The 16281-nt window shown below is 39.5% G+C and overlaps 1 protein-coding gene across 1 annotated transcript in view; it reads right to left on the minus strand.

Moving 5' to 3' along the window:
- Positions 1-551: 551 nt before the first annotated feature.
- Positions 552-16281, minus strand: part of PKNOX1 (PBX/knotted 1 homeobox 1) — a 35786-nt gene continuing 20056 nt past the window's right edge. The window contains exons 6-12 of the mRNA XM_066571682.1: positions 9759-9929; positions 8270-8369; positions 7348-7445; positions 5149-5277; positions 4069-4145; positions 2354-2526; positions 552-957 (exon numbers count right to left, since the gene is read on the minus strand). Of these exons, the coding sequence (XP_066427779.1) occupies positions 746-957; positions 2354-2526; positions 4069-4145; positions 5149-5277; positions 7348-7445; positions 8270-8369; positions 9759-9929 (960 nt within the window). The 3' untranslated portion in view covers positions 552-745. The remainder of the gene's footprint in view (positions 958-2353; positions 2527-4068; positions 4146-5148; positions 5278-7347; positions 7446-8269; positions 8370-9758; positions 9930-16281) is intronic.

The raw sequence follows: 16281 nt of genomic DNA on the forward strand, positions 1-16281 counted from the left end.
TTCCCCTCTGGAAATTATTTTTTTTTCCTCCTGCTTAATACAGTTGTCATCCCAATTTCTACTGAATTTATAAAAATATTTTTTTTTTTATCCAATAACCCCAGCAAGGTAAAAATAGGAGTTTTTATAGCAAATGATAAACAGGCTCACGGACTATGAGAGAAACTAAACTTATTTAAATTGCCATACATTCTCTACTGAATCACACATCAACAGTTCCTTTTTATGTGTGTTGCTGTCCACCTCAGACTAGCAGTTTTTAAGGTGCAGAAGCATCTTTCAAATATATGCATCTAACTCAATAATCAAGTTTCACACACTAGTGTCACATGCTTTAAATTTACATCACCTGCCCATCAAAAGCTGTGTTAAATAACAGCACTAATTGAAACTGCATAATTCCTCAGAAACTGCAGCACTTCCAATTCAGAGAACAAAGGGGTGCTTATGTGGTTCTTTATATTACTAGATATAATTTTCTGAAATAAGGAAAGGAAAATAAACAAACAAAAAAAAACCAAACCAACAAAACAAACCAAAACACATTTGAAAGAAGTTGCTGCACCTGCAAAAACACTCTTTAAGCTTACTATGAAATACAAAAAAGTGCACCCTTCTATATCTACATATAAAACATATTAGAAATAAAACTTGTGTAAAATGTTTGCTGTGCAAACTATAAAAAGTCAGTCAGTCAGTCCATTCTTTTTCCTAAGTGTTTTTTTCCTCCAGGCTCTCTGGCTTCCTACTGCAGAGAGTCGCTGTTGTCCAAGACCAGCCCACTGATGTTGGCTGTCGAGAGGTCGCCGCCGTCGTCCTCGCCGCTGTCCACGGACTCGTCCTCGCTCTGCCCTGCCATCATCACCTGCTGCACAGCCAGGGTGGCACCATCCGAGGACAAGGACTGCAGACTGTCCACATTCATGTTCACTGGAGCTGTGATGGTCACGACAGCACCTGCAGGAGGCACAAGCACAGCACCTCAGCACCTTTCCGGCCTTCTGTTTATGGGTAACGGGGATTTTTTCTAATCAGCAGCTACCGCAGAACAGTTATCTCTAATCAACAGCCACCCACCACAGAAACTCAAGGAACTACATTCAAATACAAGATACACAGGTTGTCAAATACTTAATGTCAGGAAATGCCAGAATTAGGTTGGTCAAGAATCTTAAACTTTGCTTTGTGAATCTTAAATCTGTCTTATGGACACCCACTACAGCGATTCTCCAATCAAGTCACCACAAGGCCATTTCTGCAAAGTATTCCAGCTTAATTCCTTGCAGAAAAAGGGTAGATTCAAGGTTCAAAATGTTCAAGATTCAAAAGGTTCAGATTCAAGGTAACTTCAGTGGATACAGCTGTTGTCAGATCCAGCAGAGGCTTGTCACAGACATGTTTTATGAAAAATCTTTTCTTTAAGATTTTTTCTTTTGAGAAGCCGAGAAGCTTCAGAAACAAAATGTAAACAATAATTATCTGCTGCTGTGGAATGCAACAGGTGCATTGCTGTGATTGGTCTCATGTGGTTGTTTCTAACTGATGGCCAATCATAGTCCAACTGTCCAGATTGTCTCAGTCAGTCACAAGCTTTTGTTATCATTCTTTTTGTATTCTTAGCTAGCTTTCTGATGAAATCCTTTCTTCTATTCTTTTAGTATAATTTTAATATAATATATATCATAAAACAATAAATCAAGCCTTCTGAAACATAAAGTCAACATTCTCATCTCTTCCCTCATCCTGAAACCCCTGTAAACACCACCACAGAGGCTGAAGGAAAATTTGTTACAAATTGGAAAGAATAAAGCACCAAGCAGCAGGACAGAAAGGATGATCCTGGCATTAAAGCAGTTATTTATCTTTCTTAAATTAAATCTTTTTGTTTGATCTGACATTGAGGAAGTTACTTCAGTCAAAGTCTGTGGAGGTTCTGTGATATTTTTCTGCCTCTCATTGTTCAGCTGGAAGCACGTGAGGCAGATATGGAACTGCAGCTGCTCAGCCATGAAGCTGCAGCCCAGTGTTGCTCATCTAACAGGACACTCCTGACGTGCACACAGAGAGAACTCAGCTGTACATCTCAGTTTTACATCTTTTATTCTGTCATTTCATAACTTCTGAAACAAAAGCAAGTTTCTCAACATGAATTCCAATACAATACCCTTGCTTAAACCACAGAAAAGTGTTAAAGAGAGGAAAAAGTGACATATTTCTGTTATGCTTTCCCAGATTAAAACCACATTAATACTGAAACATCCAGAAGTTTCCCTCCCAGCACAGGCATCAAACCCTCCCTTTCCCTGTCAGAGAGGAATAACTTTCTGCTCCATGTTCAGGCAGCTCTCCTCACCATCTGACATCGTGAGCTCGTTCGATTGCTGCTGAGCAACTCCTGAGGCAATGGAGTCAGGCCAGAACCTCTGCACTGGTCGGTTCTGAGCTGTTTTCTTCTTTGTTTTTGGAGTTTCAGAACAACTGGAATCCAGCATTGGCTGAAGAATTCGCCTTCTAGCATTGATAAACCTAAATACAATCAAGGGCAAGGTGAACTTAGGACCAGTTGGCTGTAAATTCTGTGTCTCTCTCTCACATTCACAAAGTATGCAGCAGGAAAAAAAAATTAGGAATATGAAATCTTCTATCAGCTGGGCTTCACATTCTTTTTAAAGTGTAGAACCACTCCTAGAACATTAGCATCCTTCAATTTTGGCAAACTAGCTAAGAAAGCACTTCTATCATTTTGCAGCTAACAGCATTTTTCCCCCACCTCAGAAGGAAAAATTCTCCAGACAGCACAACAGATGTATGTACCCTTCAGGATCTTATTAAAAACTAAGCACCAGAAAACCTGCTGACAGCCCAGCTCAGAAAGCTGATACTCCTCTCATTAGGGTTCACCTAAAGTCTAGCCCCTGCCTAACCTGCTTTGTTTGGTCTGGTTTCATTTACTCCCTTAAGCTTCTGCATCACTTATTTCACAGGCTCCCTGCCTTTCCAAGGGCTGGCTCCTGATCCAGGAGATGACAGCAAACACATCTGTCAGATCTGTCCTGGTTCCTTTTAGTTCTCTAATTTTCACTTCCTTACTTTAGCATGCTCATTGCTGCCCTTCCCCTTTCTGCTAGTGAACAAGAAAATACTGAAACTGAATCAACTTCAGCATGGTAAGCTATGGCAGGGAGTTGTGACTGAAGACATCATCTTCAAAAAAATACAAAATGATACATCTAGGTCCCAAGTTTACCTGCAATGGGAGGAAATCAGGTGCAGCTGGCAGGTTCCTAAGTTGTAACAGAATGCTCTGCAAAGACAGCAGTCAGATCCCAGCACAGAGCTCCATGGCCACATGTCACACAGGCACAGCCACCCTGTTCCACTTTTGGAACCAGTGTTCTGTCACTATCTTGGCTATTTCCCCCCTGGACCCCTCCACAGCCTCACAGCCAGTGTCATCTTTGAAATCTGAGGCAGATCCCAGCAGGACTTTGCTGCAGCAATTTTAGGAACTGATGCCACAAGGAGAACAGGACATGTGTCAGCACCTTCCCTCCTCTCTTCTGCAGGGCAGGTGTCTTATCTTACACCTCCAGGAAAGATAAGACATGACAAAACCTGCTGAACCATGAACTGGTGGAGCTGAGGAACTGCCTCTCCATTCAGACATCACTGCTCAGGAGAGCACCCTTTGATCCAAGAACAGAATCTGTTAACAGTAACTTCCTAAACACCTGCAGCCACCAGGCCACTAAATGCCTTTAGACTTCACTTACAGAAGAGAGATGAGAGTACTTCCATCTCTCTCAGCACTGGAACAGAACACAATTCCTAGTGCTGCAATGTTTTCTGGAGTCCTTATATAATTTAAATGGCATGAGTATTATTATATCTTATAAAAATAACATGCTTGTGTGCCAGTGCATAGCTCTTGTATTTCTATACATGTTTTGTAACATATGTAGAATGTTTAAGTTCAACTCCAGATGTCCAAGTTATCCTCCTCACTATTTCTGAGCTGTAAGCACGTGGAGACAAGGACAGATATTAAATTAAGGGCTTTGCTCTTACCAGTTGTTAACCTGGAGTAGTGTCAGATTTGTTTGTGCTGCAATCTGCTTCTTCTCATCCTCTGTTGGATATGGATGCTACAGAGGCCAGAAAAGCAAACAAAAAAAGCATAAGCTTGTTTTCCATCTCCTCATCAAAAATAAGAACTCCTTTATTATATCTGATTAAAAAGGGTGGATTAAGGCCACCTGACTCATTAAAACACAAACCTTAGAAAACCTCACAAACTTTTATAGACGAAAATAATTCAACAAAGAGTGCTTTACTACACAAAAACTGATTTTATCCTTGAGAGTGTCTGTGGCACCATGAAGCTACTGCTGTGTAATTCAGAAGAAAAAGCTTCTCATGGCTGACAGTTTTTATTAAAGAGCGTGATCCCTGGGCAGCACAGCATGTGAGCAGCTCTGATTAGTTCTGCTGGCCAGGGCAGTGTCATATGAGAGAAGTGAGGAGCACTCAGTTAAATAAAGGAGCACTGGAGTTAAATAAAGCTGCTCTAAGCAGATGAGGACAGGGCACGTAACACAAGAAGTGCACACGCAGCTTCCCTGGATCAGTTCTCTGCTCCAAACCAGTTGTAAAAGGCAAAATATCAATCAGCTCAGCATTGAAATAGCTTGGGAGCCATTTATCCTCTCAAAGTATTCATGCAAAGGGAGGACAACTGAAAGCACAAGCAGATAGTGACATGCTTGGTACACATCAGAAGGACTGGAAAGGAGATAAAGACAGAAAATGTGAAATACCCCTAAAACACTGCAAAATACAGGTGCAATTACTTTTCCTTGTGCCATGAACCAGGGTGTAGAGAGCATTAAATTCTCAACACAGTGAAATGAAGAAAGGCTCCTTGTAAAAGCACTTATTGAGACCATGCAGTACAAATGTAACATATTTATTAAAACACTATTAAAAGTCAACCAGCATTAGACTGTGGAACTACTCCAAATGACTCCAGGGAAAGCTGAACTGAGATTCCATAACTGACAACAGAATAAATTCAACTTGTTTATGAAGAAAAACTGTAAGAGACCACATGAAAGAGCTACATAAAAACTGCCCATGCTCAGTCCTTACCCCTATGTGCTGAAAAAGCCAAGATCTCATCACATTTGTAGCGTGCTTGGGAAGAACTCCTCTCTTATTTTTTGATGAGCCATCATCTTGATGCAAGATGCCTAGATCTTGGTTTAACTGCAACTGGAGCTGCACATTTAATTTTAGGAGAAATAAAACAGTTAACATAGTAATGGCAGTTTTGTATCAATAAATGAAAACTCATTTATAGAAGGAATGAAAAGAAATTAGGCTTGAATATCTTGCATATACTCACTGTGTGCAAACATAAACAACTATGGAAGCTGTAAAATATTACTGATTTAACACTTAAATGAAGGATAAAGTAAAATTAATTATTATGCTGCAGTTGTAAAAAAAAGATGCTAAAGGTCCTGCTAAATAAATGCATTAAATTCTCAAAGAGCATTAAAATCCATACAGCAGAACCTATAATTCACTTTACAACATTCATACTTCTTCCTAAATATTCATATTTTTTATCTTTGTTTTTCATTTCCTATGGATTCATCAAATCACTTGCACATTGGTAACCTGAACATTTGGGAATACATTCTTAAATGCTTATGCAAAAATAGAAAGAAAACAGCATAATTTATGTGCTGTCATATAAGATTCTATTTCAGACAATTGTAACCAAAATAATTCTAAATCAGGTTTTCCAGACAAATTGGAGCAATTTCTTAAGCCAATCAATATGTAGGAAATTAGTTTTAAACAAGGTTTAGGCTATCAAATTACTACAAATATATATCTGGAGCACATTTTAATTTCCAAAGTAATGTCTAACATTCTAAATAACCTGCTTGCATATGGAGGCTTTATAATGAACTTTCAATAGCTTTTCTACAGTGCTTTTCCCTACCTCCACAGCATTCTGAAACACTGAAAAAGAAGACACTGAAGAAGGATTTTCACTTAGTGACCTTTGCATAGGTGGGTTTGGAGACTCCAACTAACATCAAGAGTAGCCACAGATGTATCCAGGAGGTCAAGTCCTTTTTTATTTATAGGCTAGAGGCATTATTTTTTCCCTCAGTATTTTATTTTTTTTTCATTAAAGGTAAAAAACCCTCAATTTTTCCAAATCCCTCCAGTCCAGGAGAGTAATTTTACACATTTCTTTCTGAGAGGTGTGTGAGGACAGAGCTGTCTGTGTTCTAGGGAGGGGACATGGCTGAGTACAGATATTCTCCTGCCAAGTCAAAGAACACTCTGTGCACACTTTTTTGGTTGGAAGGCCAGAAAAGGGGGGGGAAAAAAGCCAGTGAGTCAGTGATTACCAACAGATTTTATGCTGGGGAGATGGGAGCTCCTCATTCACATTTCTAATTAAATCCAGATTCCAGGAAGATTTGGTTTACCACTTCCAGAGAAAGCCAGCAAGGTTTTCTATACCAGATGATGGTCTAGTTTTCATGTTTCTTTTTCTTTAGTTGTTTCTTTGAACTTCAGACCCAACTCTTAAGAGCCTCCCACAAAAGAGTGCTGGCCCTTATATTTTAGGGTATAAGGGGACAAAATTAGGAGCTCCCAGAGTCTCAATTAAATATTTTGAAGGTTAAACTCTGAAATACAGTTTCACAGTTCTATTGGTTGCCATTGTAATAAAAAGTCAAATTTCTCAAACTAGCAGTGTGGCACCTTAATGCAATACATGAAATCTATCCAGCCATAAACAGAGTTCAATGATTAGAAAAGTTCTAACCATTGAAAAAGTATTCATTTAATTCAGAGGGCTTTTTGGTTTGCATTGGTGTGGGGTTTGTCTGTCTTTGTTTTGTTTGTTTGTTTGTTTTGAATGTTGATTGTTTGGTTTTGTTTGGTTGTTTTGTTTGTTTTGGTTTGGGTTTTCTTTGTTGTTGTTGATTGGGTTTAGAGGTGGGGTTTTTTTAATTTTAGTTTCTTGTTTGTTTGTTTGTTTGTTTTTAATTTCATGTACCTATAATTCTTCTGGCATCAGCAAAGGAACACAATTAAAATGTAGGAACTCTGATGAGCTGCTGTGGCAAGAAGGACCTCATGACATATCCTACAACCTGTACCTCCCACAGCAGTGGCTGCACTAATTTACAATTCATTACTCTGTGTGTACACAGAGCTCCTTCTGCCAGTGTGTCCAATTTAAATCAAAACTCCTAAACCTCCTGAGATGTATTTCCAGCCAGATCACCATTGTGTGGAGCTTATGGAACAAACCTGGGAGTTCTGGATCCGAATAGTCCCAGGTGACAGTGCCTGTGTCACCACTTGTCCTTGTGGAGTGACCACAGTGACTGGCTGATACACTGTCCCCCCTTGAAGCAAAACACAAACACAGATTATGGGGAAGAAAAACCCCTTCAGGTATTATTTTCTTTAAACATATCACCACTGCACATCATACAAGACTTTTAATAATATATCAATTACTCTTTTCTAGTCAGCAGGCAAGATGTGCTCTTTGCACACTAAAATTTTCATCCATTCACAAAAAAGCTGTACAAAATTTGATTCTATTTCCCTGTATTTTAGGCATTCTAAATCTACTTTCAAAGGAAAATGCCATGATTATCAGGCTATAAAACAGTTCTTCATGTTGTTTTAACTGAGCTAAGGGTCCCAACACCAAAATCACACCTCAGTGTAGCCAATTCTTAGGACAGCTGAGTTTTAAAATCTTGCTGAGAGGCAAGACTAAACACTTCATCTCAAATGTAATTTCCATATAACAAGGACATCGAGGATTTTACAGACTTGTAGGTGTGGTTCCAAACTCCAAGGAGCATGAGGCAACCAACAAGTGCAATGGTTTAGGTAATGCATGCTTTTATCAAATAGAATTTTTCTTTTTAAAGGCAAAAAAAAAAAGTCAAACACCACATCCTGTGAAAATTTAACAAATGTAGTGTTGCACATTAAGATGTCTTAATATTATATACATAACTGCCCCTCCCATGGACATGCTTGGAAAATATATAAATTAAACAAACATTCAGAAACCAGTAAAGCACTTGACTGTACTACAACAACTTTTCAGGTATTAAAACACACTTTTTCAAGAATTTGTGTAGTTTTTGCAACAACCATAAAGGAAACCAAGATGAAGAGCAAGGTGCCAGTTGTTTTTAGTGTGTCATACCTGCTACTGTTGCCATAGTTACATTTCCCTGCTGCAATGCTGATGCTGGCACCACGATCCCTTGGGGACTGAGTGTGCCTGCAATGGCACTTGGAATTTGCTAGAAAAATAAAACAATTAGTTGCTTACATTTTTTAAATTTTTATTTTCATGTAAGGAGATCAAGCATGCTTGTGTATTTTTGTAATTTGTTTTAAGTATTTTTGGCTCTAAAATATGTTTGGAGTTTAATCACAGGATTACCTTCAAAGAGAAAAATACTTCATTAGGGGTTCATCATTACCTCATTAACTTCCTCATTATCACCAACCATTACCTTTGAAAACCCACATGAAAGCAACTGCTAGAAAAGATGTGAAACAATTTTGAGAAATTTTAGTTTTAGGTATGTAAAGAATAAGAAACAGTTTCCAAAGGCAAGAGGGAAAAAGGACAAATGAAATGATCCTTGATGCTCTTATTACAAGCATCAAAGCTTTAGAATTTTAGTTATTATCTCAATTCCTTCAATTTGAACATAATGTATTAAATATTCAATATGTTTTATTCTGCTCAAGGTAGCTCTTACTCAACCTTGGACATGCAAACTCTTACACATTTCCTTAGTATGTATGAATAATCTCTTTTGATAGCAAATGCAAAACGGGTCCCTCTTGTCTCTACAGAAAACTGTAAGAGATATACAGAAAAAAACTTTTAAAGCTTTTTTTGCCTGATTTAAAACCTCCTTTCCACACTTCCAGACATCAAAACCTATAAAAGGAGTACAGAAAGTGAAGTTTAAAAGTCATTGGGGCTTTTTTTAATACAGAGCATCAGATACATGAGTAATTCAGTAAAGGCTATTGGGGTGGCAGGGCTCACTCTGCAGCATCTGACAGCAAAAACATCAAGCATAACTATTAATTGTGATCCATTTGATACAAAAAATGAAATATTGCAACTTTAATCCATCAGATATTGTCTTTTTATTCCAGAATACAGGTTGTGTATAAAATGCATCAGACATCTCAATGTTTTAATGAAGGAGGCAGACTAAGGAGGCCTTAACAAGCAAAAGTTTTCTTCTTTGTTTATTCTGTTTCCTAACCTCCCTCCAACCAAATAGCAGATCCAGGCTATTCTGAATATCTCCACTTGCTGAACTGAGAGAAAATCATAAAAGGAAGACAGACGAGAGAAAACTGACTCTGTGCTCTGGCACATTTCAACAAATTTGTCCATAGGGCAGTAGCACAAAAAAACCACCCACCCTCCAAAAAAAACCCACCCCAAAAACAAAACAAAACAAAACAAATAAAAAACCAACAAAAAACCAAGACAAAGCAAAAAATAAACAAACAAAAACTCTTTCTACTCGTAATAACTGATTTGAGAGAATAGAGGAAATTGCAGAAACTCTGTTTGCAAATTGATAGCTAAAGAAGCATGGCTGTAACTTCCTAAGGAAATCTAAGCAAAAATCCACTGAACAGCATTGGAAACACACCTGAGATTGCACAGGTGAATAAGGACTTCCAGGCTCTCCACTTAATAGAGTTTCACTATTCATTTTTGTCTTCAGGCAGGCAATGTAACGACTACAGAAATCCTTGCAGAGTTCATTGACCTTTTCCAGCTCCAGCAGATGGATACGCAGAACTTGGATTGCTTTTACCATCTGGGGAGAGAATTGGAAAAAAAAATCAGAAAGAAAACAATTGTTCCTTAAAAAAAAAAAATTAATGTGAGATTTAAGCAAACACTGCTTCCCAGTAACAAAGATCACCCAATTAAAGCAGAGGTTCTAATTGCTAAATCCTGGAATGTGAAAGAACACAAGGAAACTACCACACAGGGGAAAGAGAACAGGACAACAAAGTGAACTTTGTCACGTGTGACACTTCAGGAAGACAGAGCAGCTGAGGTGTCACAGGGCACAGGATGAGCCTGGATGTCCATGTGGTCTTTAACCCCCTGCTACACCTCTGGGGCACAGACCACACAAGAGTGGAAGTGATGGAAAGCAATCCCATCCACAGAAATGGTTTGGAAGGCAGGGCTGGGACAGGCTTGGCCAGCAGCAGTTCTCTCTGGAGCTCTATAAATCAGAAACACCAGGTTCAGTTCCACCCTGACACAAGGAAACCAGAAGGGTTGGAGATACAGTGAGAAAGAAGACGCTCCTGTGATTAAGCATAAATTTGTTCCACAGATTGCTAGGGAGGATGAAAGCTTTTCTTTTTCAATAAAATTAGAATAAAGAGGTCCCAAATTTAGCTTAAAGTAATCAAACAGTTCTTCAGTGCTACAGCTTTTAAGTTCCTCTGTGATTGTATGTCAAAGATGAACAACTCTCAGGTAATATCTTGTAAGCACTTTCAGGTGAGGAGACTGATTCTGAAATACAAAACATTAAATACAAGGCACTAAACCAAATAAAAAAAATAATCCATGTTTAAGCTAAAATCCAAGTGCAGGAGATATGCATGTGAGGAGAATATTTGTCATGCTCACTGTGAGAAAAGCACTGTAAGCCTGGATAACCAATGGCATTACATACTGCACAAAAATAGCTTAGGTGATTGTAAGGGTCATGGCAGAAGATCAGAAGCTAAAACCAAATGCAGATGGTCTAACAGCAGCAGGAAATCCAGGACATTCAAATATGTACACAACACACCAGCAAAGTAATTATCTTTTATACAACATGCCACCCCCAACATTTCTGTGCTGTGCTGGATCTCTGAGAGAAATATCCTCCAGTTCCATGAAAATGAACAGTTGCAATTTTAAAGCATAGTGCAGAGCTTGACTTTACAATTATTTGGAAAAATCTGCCCACTATGAGGGGTTATTTACCTGGGCAGAGCACTGATCCAGTGAACAGAAATTAGACCCTCCAAACTATTATCTATCTATTAAATCTATTATAAATCTATCTATTACTTCCAACTCCAGAAGCCAACTGGGAGCTGAAGATGACTTTGCTCAAGGTACCCAAAGGAGATCAAGGCAGGAAAACTTTTGAGTGTGCTCCCATCTCCATCATGACATTTTAGCTTTCATTGAGACAGATATTTTCCCTGTTTTTTCAACAAAAGGTGCTAGGACACTCACTCAGTGTAGACAACTGTGTGTTAAAATAAAGAAGATGAAAAAAAAATTAAGAAATTAGGTGATTAAAAAAAAATTCTTTTCAGGGATAAAAAGAAAAAAAACATATTTCAAAAAACAGCTGCAGAAACACCTGAGCTGTAGATTTGAGGGAATTGATTCAAATTAATATCTGGTAACTCTTGTGACCTATGACACTGAAAGCCTTTGAAACACTGAGTGCAGTGACCCAGCACTTAGACACAAACCAGTGATTTTCTAACCCAGCCCAGGTTGCTTTTTAAACTGTGCTTAAGCACCTTTAAACACAACAAAGTTAAAGCATGCAAATGTAACTAAATTTTAACACAAAACAAAGGTCATCTGTTTCAAGAAATTCTGTTTCAGAGACAAAAAAGCTTAAAATAGAAAATTCTTCATGTGTGATCAGCAAACTGCACATCATATTAGTGAGTGTTTTAAACATTCAGCTAAAACTGAGGTAACAAAATGTGTTTTTGGACACAAAATATTTGACCATAATAGAGTTTAGTTTATTTTTGCTCAGTCAAGAGAGTTGTGTTTTTTAAAACATTCGCCACATTTGTACTGTTTATTTATCAGCATGTGCTTAGAGGAAAAATGAAAGCCCTTTCTTCAGCCTAGACTTAGTTTAAAATTGATGGTTGATACTTGAGGTGAAAATTGAATTAAAGTCAGAATTACCCACAAACCCAGAGTCAGTAACACTAGCCAGGCTTCTGCAGGGCCCCTCTCCATCACACTGCTCCTGCAGGAAGCTGTGCTGCTGTGTTAGGAGGAAAACAAAACTTTGTAAATGTGCCATGCCTGTCACCAGGACTTATGAATTCATTTATAGCTATATTAATTGTGCCCATATGGCTCCTGCTCTCTTGCAGCACAGGTGGACCAAACTTAATGTCAGCAGAAGTTCACTTTTCCATTAAAACTAAAAAAATCAAGAACTCCTGATAAAATAACTCAAGTTGGACAAAGGAAATACAAAAAGGTGTTTTCAGACAGGTCACAGCAGTAATATTTCATTCAGTGCTACTGCATAGAATGTGCCACAGAAAAATGACATTTTATAACTGATTCAGTCTTTTCAGCTGTAACAATAAAACTGGAGTATCACTTCAGAGAAATGCACAAAGATGAAGTAACCATGAGATTTGTGTATATTCACACAATCCTAGAATGGTTTGGGTTGGGAGAGACCTTAAAAATTATCCTGTTCCAACTCCTGCCATGAGCAGGGACACATTCCACTATTGCTGAAATTGCTGTAAATAAAGACAGTGGTAAACTATTAGAGAAAGAAAACTTATTGAATAAACTTCCAGTTCCTGCTATCCAGAGCCTATTTATATATAAATATGTCTCCAAATTTAAGAAATTGATGCTATCTTCAGCCTGAATATGTTCTAGGTTGTGCCTGTGTCCTGCCTGCAGTGCCTCAAGCCTGTGGTGCAAAGGCACAGAAAGCACAAACTGCCTCAGTCATGATCCCCAGCTCACCTGTGCTGATGTAAAACCCAGAGCCACATTCCTCATGGATTTCAGAGCACATCAACTGCACATGTGGGCAACACACATGAAAGAATCTCCATGTACTGACACATAATCTCACTCAAATGACTCTTCATTTGCAAAAAAACCCAATTGAAATAGATACATTCACAGCTTACCTACCTCCCTGACCCAAATCCTCCTGCAGCAATTCAGATTTTCAGTGGAAGAACACAAACTCTGGGAGAAAAGCTATTTTGTTTTCATTCATTTTGATTTGATAACCTCACTCCTCTATTTTGAGTCCTCAGCTATGAGACATAGCTAGAAAAGGTGTAACTAGAGGTTTATGGGACAGTTCTGCACATTAAAACAGCAAAAACACTTTTCAGAAAGGCTTGGTCAGTCAATATTCAAATGACACCAGCTGGCTTCACCTCTACAACTCAGGTTTCAGACACAACTGAGAATTCAAGAGAATTGAGAAGAGGGTACTGAACCAAAAATCCTTACCCCAAATGAAACAAAAAACTCGGGGGTCTTCAAAAAAGGCAGTGTCCTGTTCAAATACAAAAGGGAGAGTAGATTTAACAGCCCTTGTTTTGGACTGTGTCTAGACTTGACAAAGCCATAAGTAACCTGCTCTGACTTCACAGCTGACCCTACTTTGTGCAGCAGGTTGGAAACCTGAGCTTTTAGGGCAGCCCAAACCATCCTATGGTCCTGTGAATGTGGAGAAATTAAAAAATCCACCCATGTGTGGGAAGAGTTTACTCTGAACAGAGAGGCAGGAACCACCCTAAGGCAACGTGGTGTTTCTGCAGTGTCTGGGTTAGCAGTGAGCAACAAAAAAATGTTAAGCAATGAATGTCTTCAAACATACAATAATCTGAGAAAGGTCTAAAAAAACTCTCTGCAAGCAGCCATGCTGAACAGCTTCTTAGGCATGGAGGAGTCTGTGGATGTCCTATGCACAAAAGGAGACTGATGGAGAACACAGAGCAGTTGGTTCATTCCAGGATCTGTTTGATCTGTAAAAATGAGGCAGGGACAGCAAAGGGTAAGGGGAAAAGGTGATACTCCAAGTTATGTGGATAAGCTGAGCACACTTCCAGAAAGCAGCAACAGAGACCACCAAAATCTGGTTTTTGACAGCAAACACACATCTTCTGACACTGATGCTTGGTAAGAGGACTAAGGGGATGCAAATAACATTGCAAGAAGATATGGAGGAAGTTGAAGCTCTAGGAAAGCACATTTCCAGTCTAGTAAGAGCACAAGTACAACCTTCAGCTTCCAATTCCTTCCCACAGGATTTGAAAACAGGAGATCTGCAGGACAGAACCACAGGGTTATCCCAGAGCATGTGGCCCTGGATTGCACCCAGACCTGGGAAAGACCCTGCAGAAGTAAAAAAGGCCTGGCAACAATTCTCCTGGATTGACTATGATCCTTTGCCCTGCTGATTCAAGATCACCAGCTGATGTTGTTGGAGAGCTTAACTGGGAAGAACAGAATCCCCAGAACAGAATCCCTCCAGCTGCATAGTAACAAGGGTTTGAAACCTGGTTTACAGGCAATTTAGCAATTTATCCTTAAAATCGAGTTTAGGTGGATGCTACCTACATTTCCCAATGCTGAAATCCTTTTTAATACTAAACCAGGAAGCCACCAATTAATTTAGAATGGTAATTATAATACCAAAGTAACAAGATAATCTAGACCATAGCTTAGTAAGAGCTACTCAAATTGGAACAAGCATCCACTGCTCTTAATGAACTTCCTTTCTGGTCAAATTGATCTAATGCCTGTGCCACCAGATTAACATTCTGTGGTCCTCTGGATGAACTCCAAACTCCTCTTGTGGAGTATTCAAGGCACTTCAAGTGAGTGCACAATGTGGAACATTGCCAGGACTGTAAGTGACCCTACAATCACTATCTGTGACCCTTCCTAATTTCTGTTATCTATTTAATTAGCCCACAGGCAGCATGGAACATTATATTCTGGAGAATTCATGAAGAATTATATTCTGCTGCTTTGGAGCTGTCACAGTTGAAGCTCTGTCACAGAAACTGCAATCTGGCTGAGTTCTACATGCCACACCTCAAAGGGGTAAAAAGAAATAAAAAATGAAACAGCTGACCAATTTCCTTACTGTAACAGGCCTGTGACTCTCAGATAGGACTTGAATTTGACTCTTTAGCGTTGTGATGCTCAGTTCATCTCAGTTTAGCTCTGGCCCCGAGTTGATCCTACTGAGCAAACATTTACACCTTATTTGTTTGACTCTGCTCCACCCTTCTAGCCCAGTCTAATTATCAGCCTTAACAGCTTCTCCTTTCAGATGAATGGTTGAATTAACATTGGAGTTAAAAGGGGAAGGACAGCATGAGCAGAAGATGGAACAAAGTTGCACAACATTGTTTCTTGCTACTAAACAGAGATCTTTTAATCTCTATTAAAAATATATATGTGACAGGAGGCAGAAAAACTGCCTTCCCTGTGGCAAGCACCAATATTTCAAGCTGAAAAGAGACTGAAAGCCATGCTAGCCAGTTCACAACTTAAGAGAAACTTGTGCTCACTGCCCCACACCAAATGAGGAGCCTGTCAGAATGTCAGCTGTTCAGAGCTCCCAGCCTCCAGGACAGGCAGAGGACAAGCTGCACTCAGGTTTCATTGGTATCCAGTAACAGAAAGTCACAGCTCACAATACGACCACAGGACAGGAGTTCAATGCCAAGGATTTCTGATTTTGCAATGTGGTTCCAGTTTAAGCCACTACTGACCTCAGCAGCCATGGAATCCAGGACATAAACAATTCCTCACCCACTTCAAGCAAAACCAGCCAGGTCTGTGCAGCCCATCAGCAAAGGAGAACACCACATAATCCAAGAGACTTTGTCACTAGAGCCACAAACTGAAACCATAAACAGGTCAGTGACAGGAAGGACTTTTTGAACACACCAGACCCAGCTACAACCAATGCAAGCTGGATCTGAGAGTGTTTATATATGACCAAAAGCACAGGGAACAGGCCAAGGCAAGCAGGATCTTGGGGAAACCAATCTTTGGAGGCTCACAGAAGCCACAGAATTGGAATTGGCTGAGGTTGAAAGGGACCAACAGCTGAGGTTGGAAGGGACTCTGGAGATGGTTTAATCCAACCCCCCTGCTCAAAGCAAGGTCAGGTAGGGCAGGTTCCTCAGGTCATGTCCAGCTGAGTTTGAATATCTCCAAGGATGGAGACTCCACAACTCTCTGGGACTTCTTCTGCCCCACAGATGGGCAGAAGGAATCTGAGGCAGGATTTCAGGGTCTTGGAGCAGACAGGATCTATGGGGCACAGGGGATCTACAGGGCAGGATCTATGGGGCAGAAGGAATCTATGAGGCAGGATTTCA

The sequence above is a fragment of the Molothrus aeneus genome, chromosome 2 (genome assembly GCF_037042795.1).
Source record: "Molothrus aeneus isolate 106 chromosome 2, BPBGC_Maene_1.0, whole genome shotgun sequence".
Lineage (NCBI taxonomy): Eukaryota > Metazoa > Chordata > Aves > Passeriformes > Icteridae > Molothrus > Molothrus aeneus.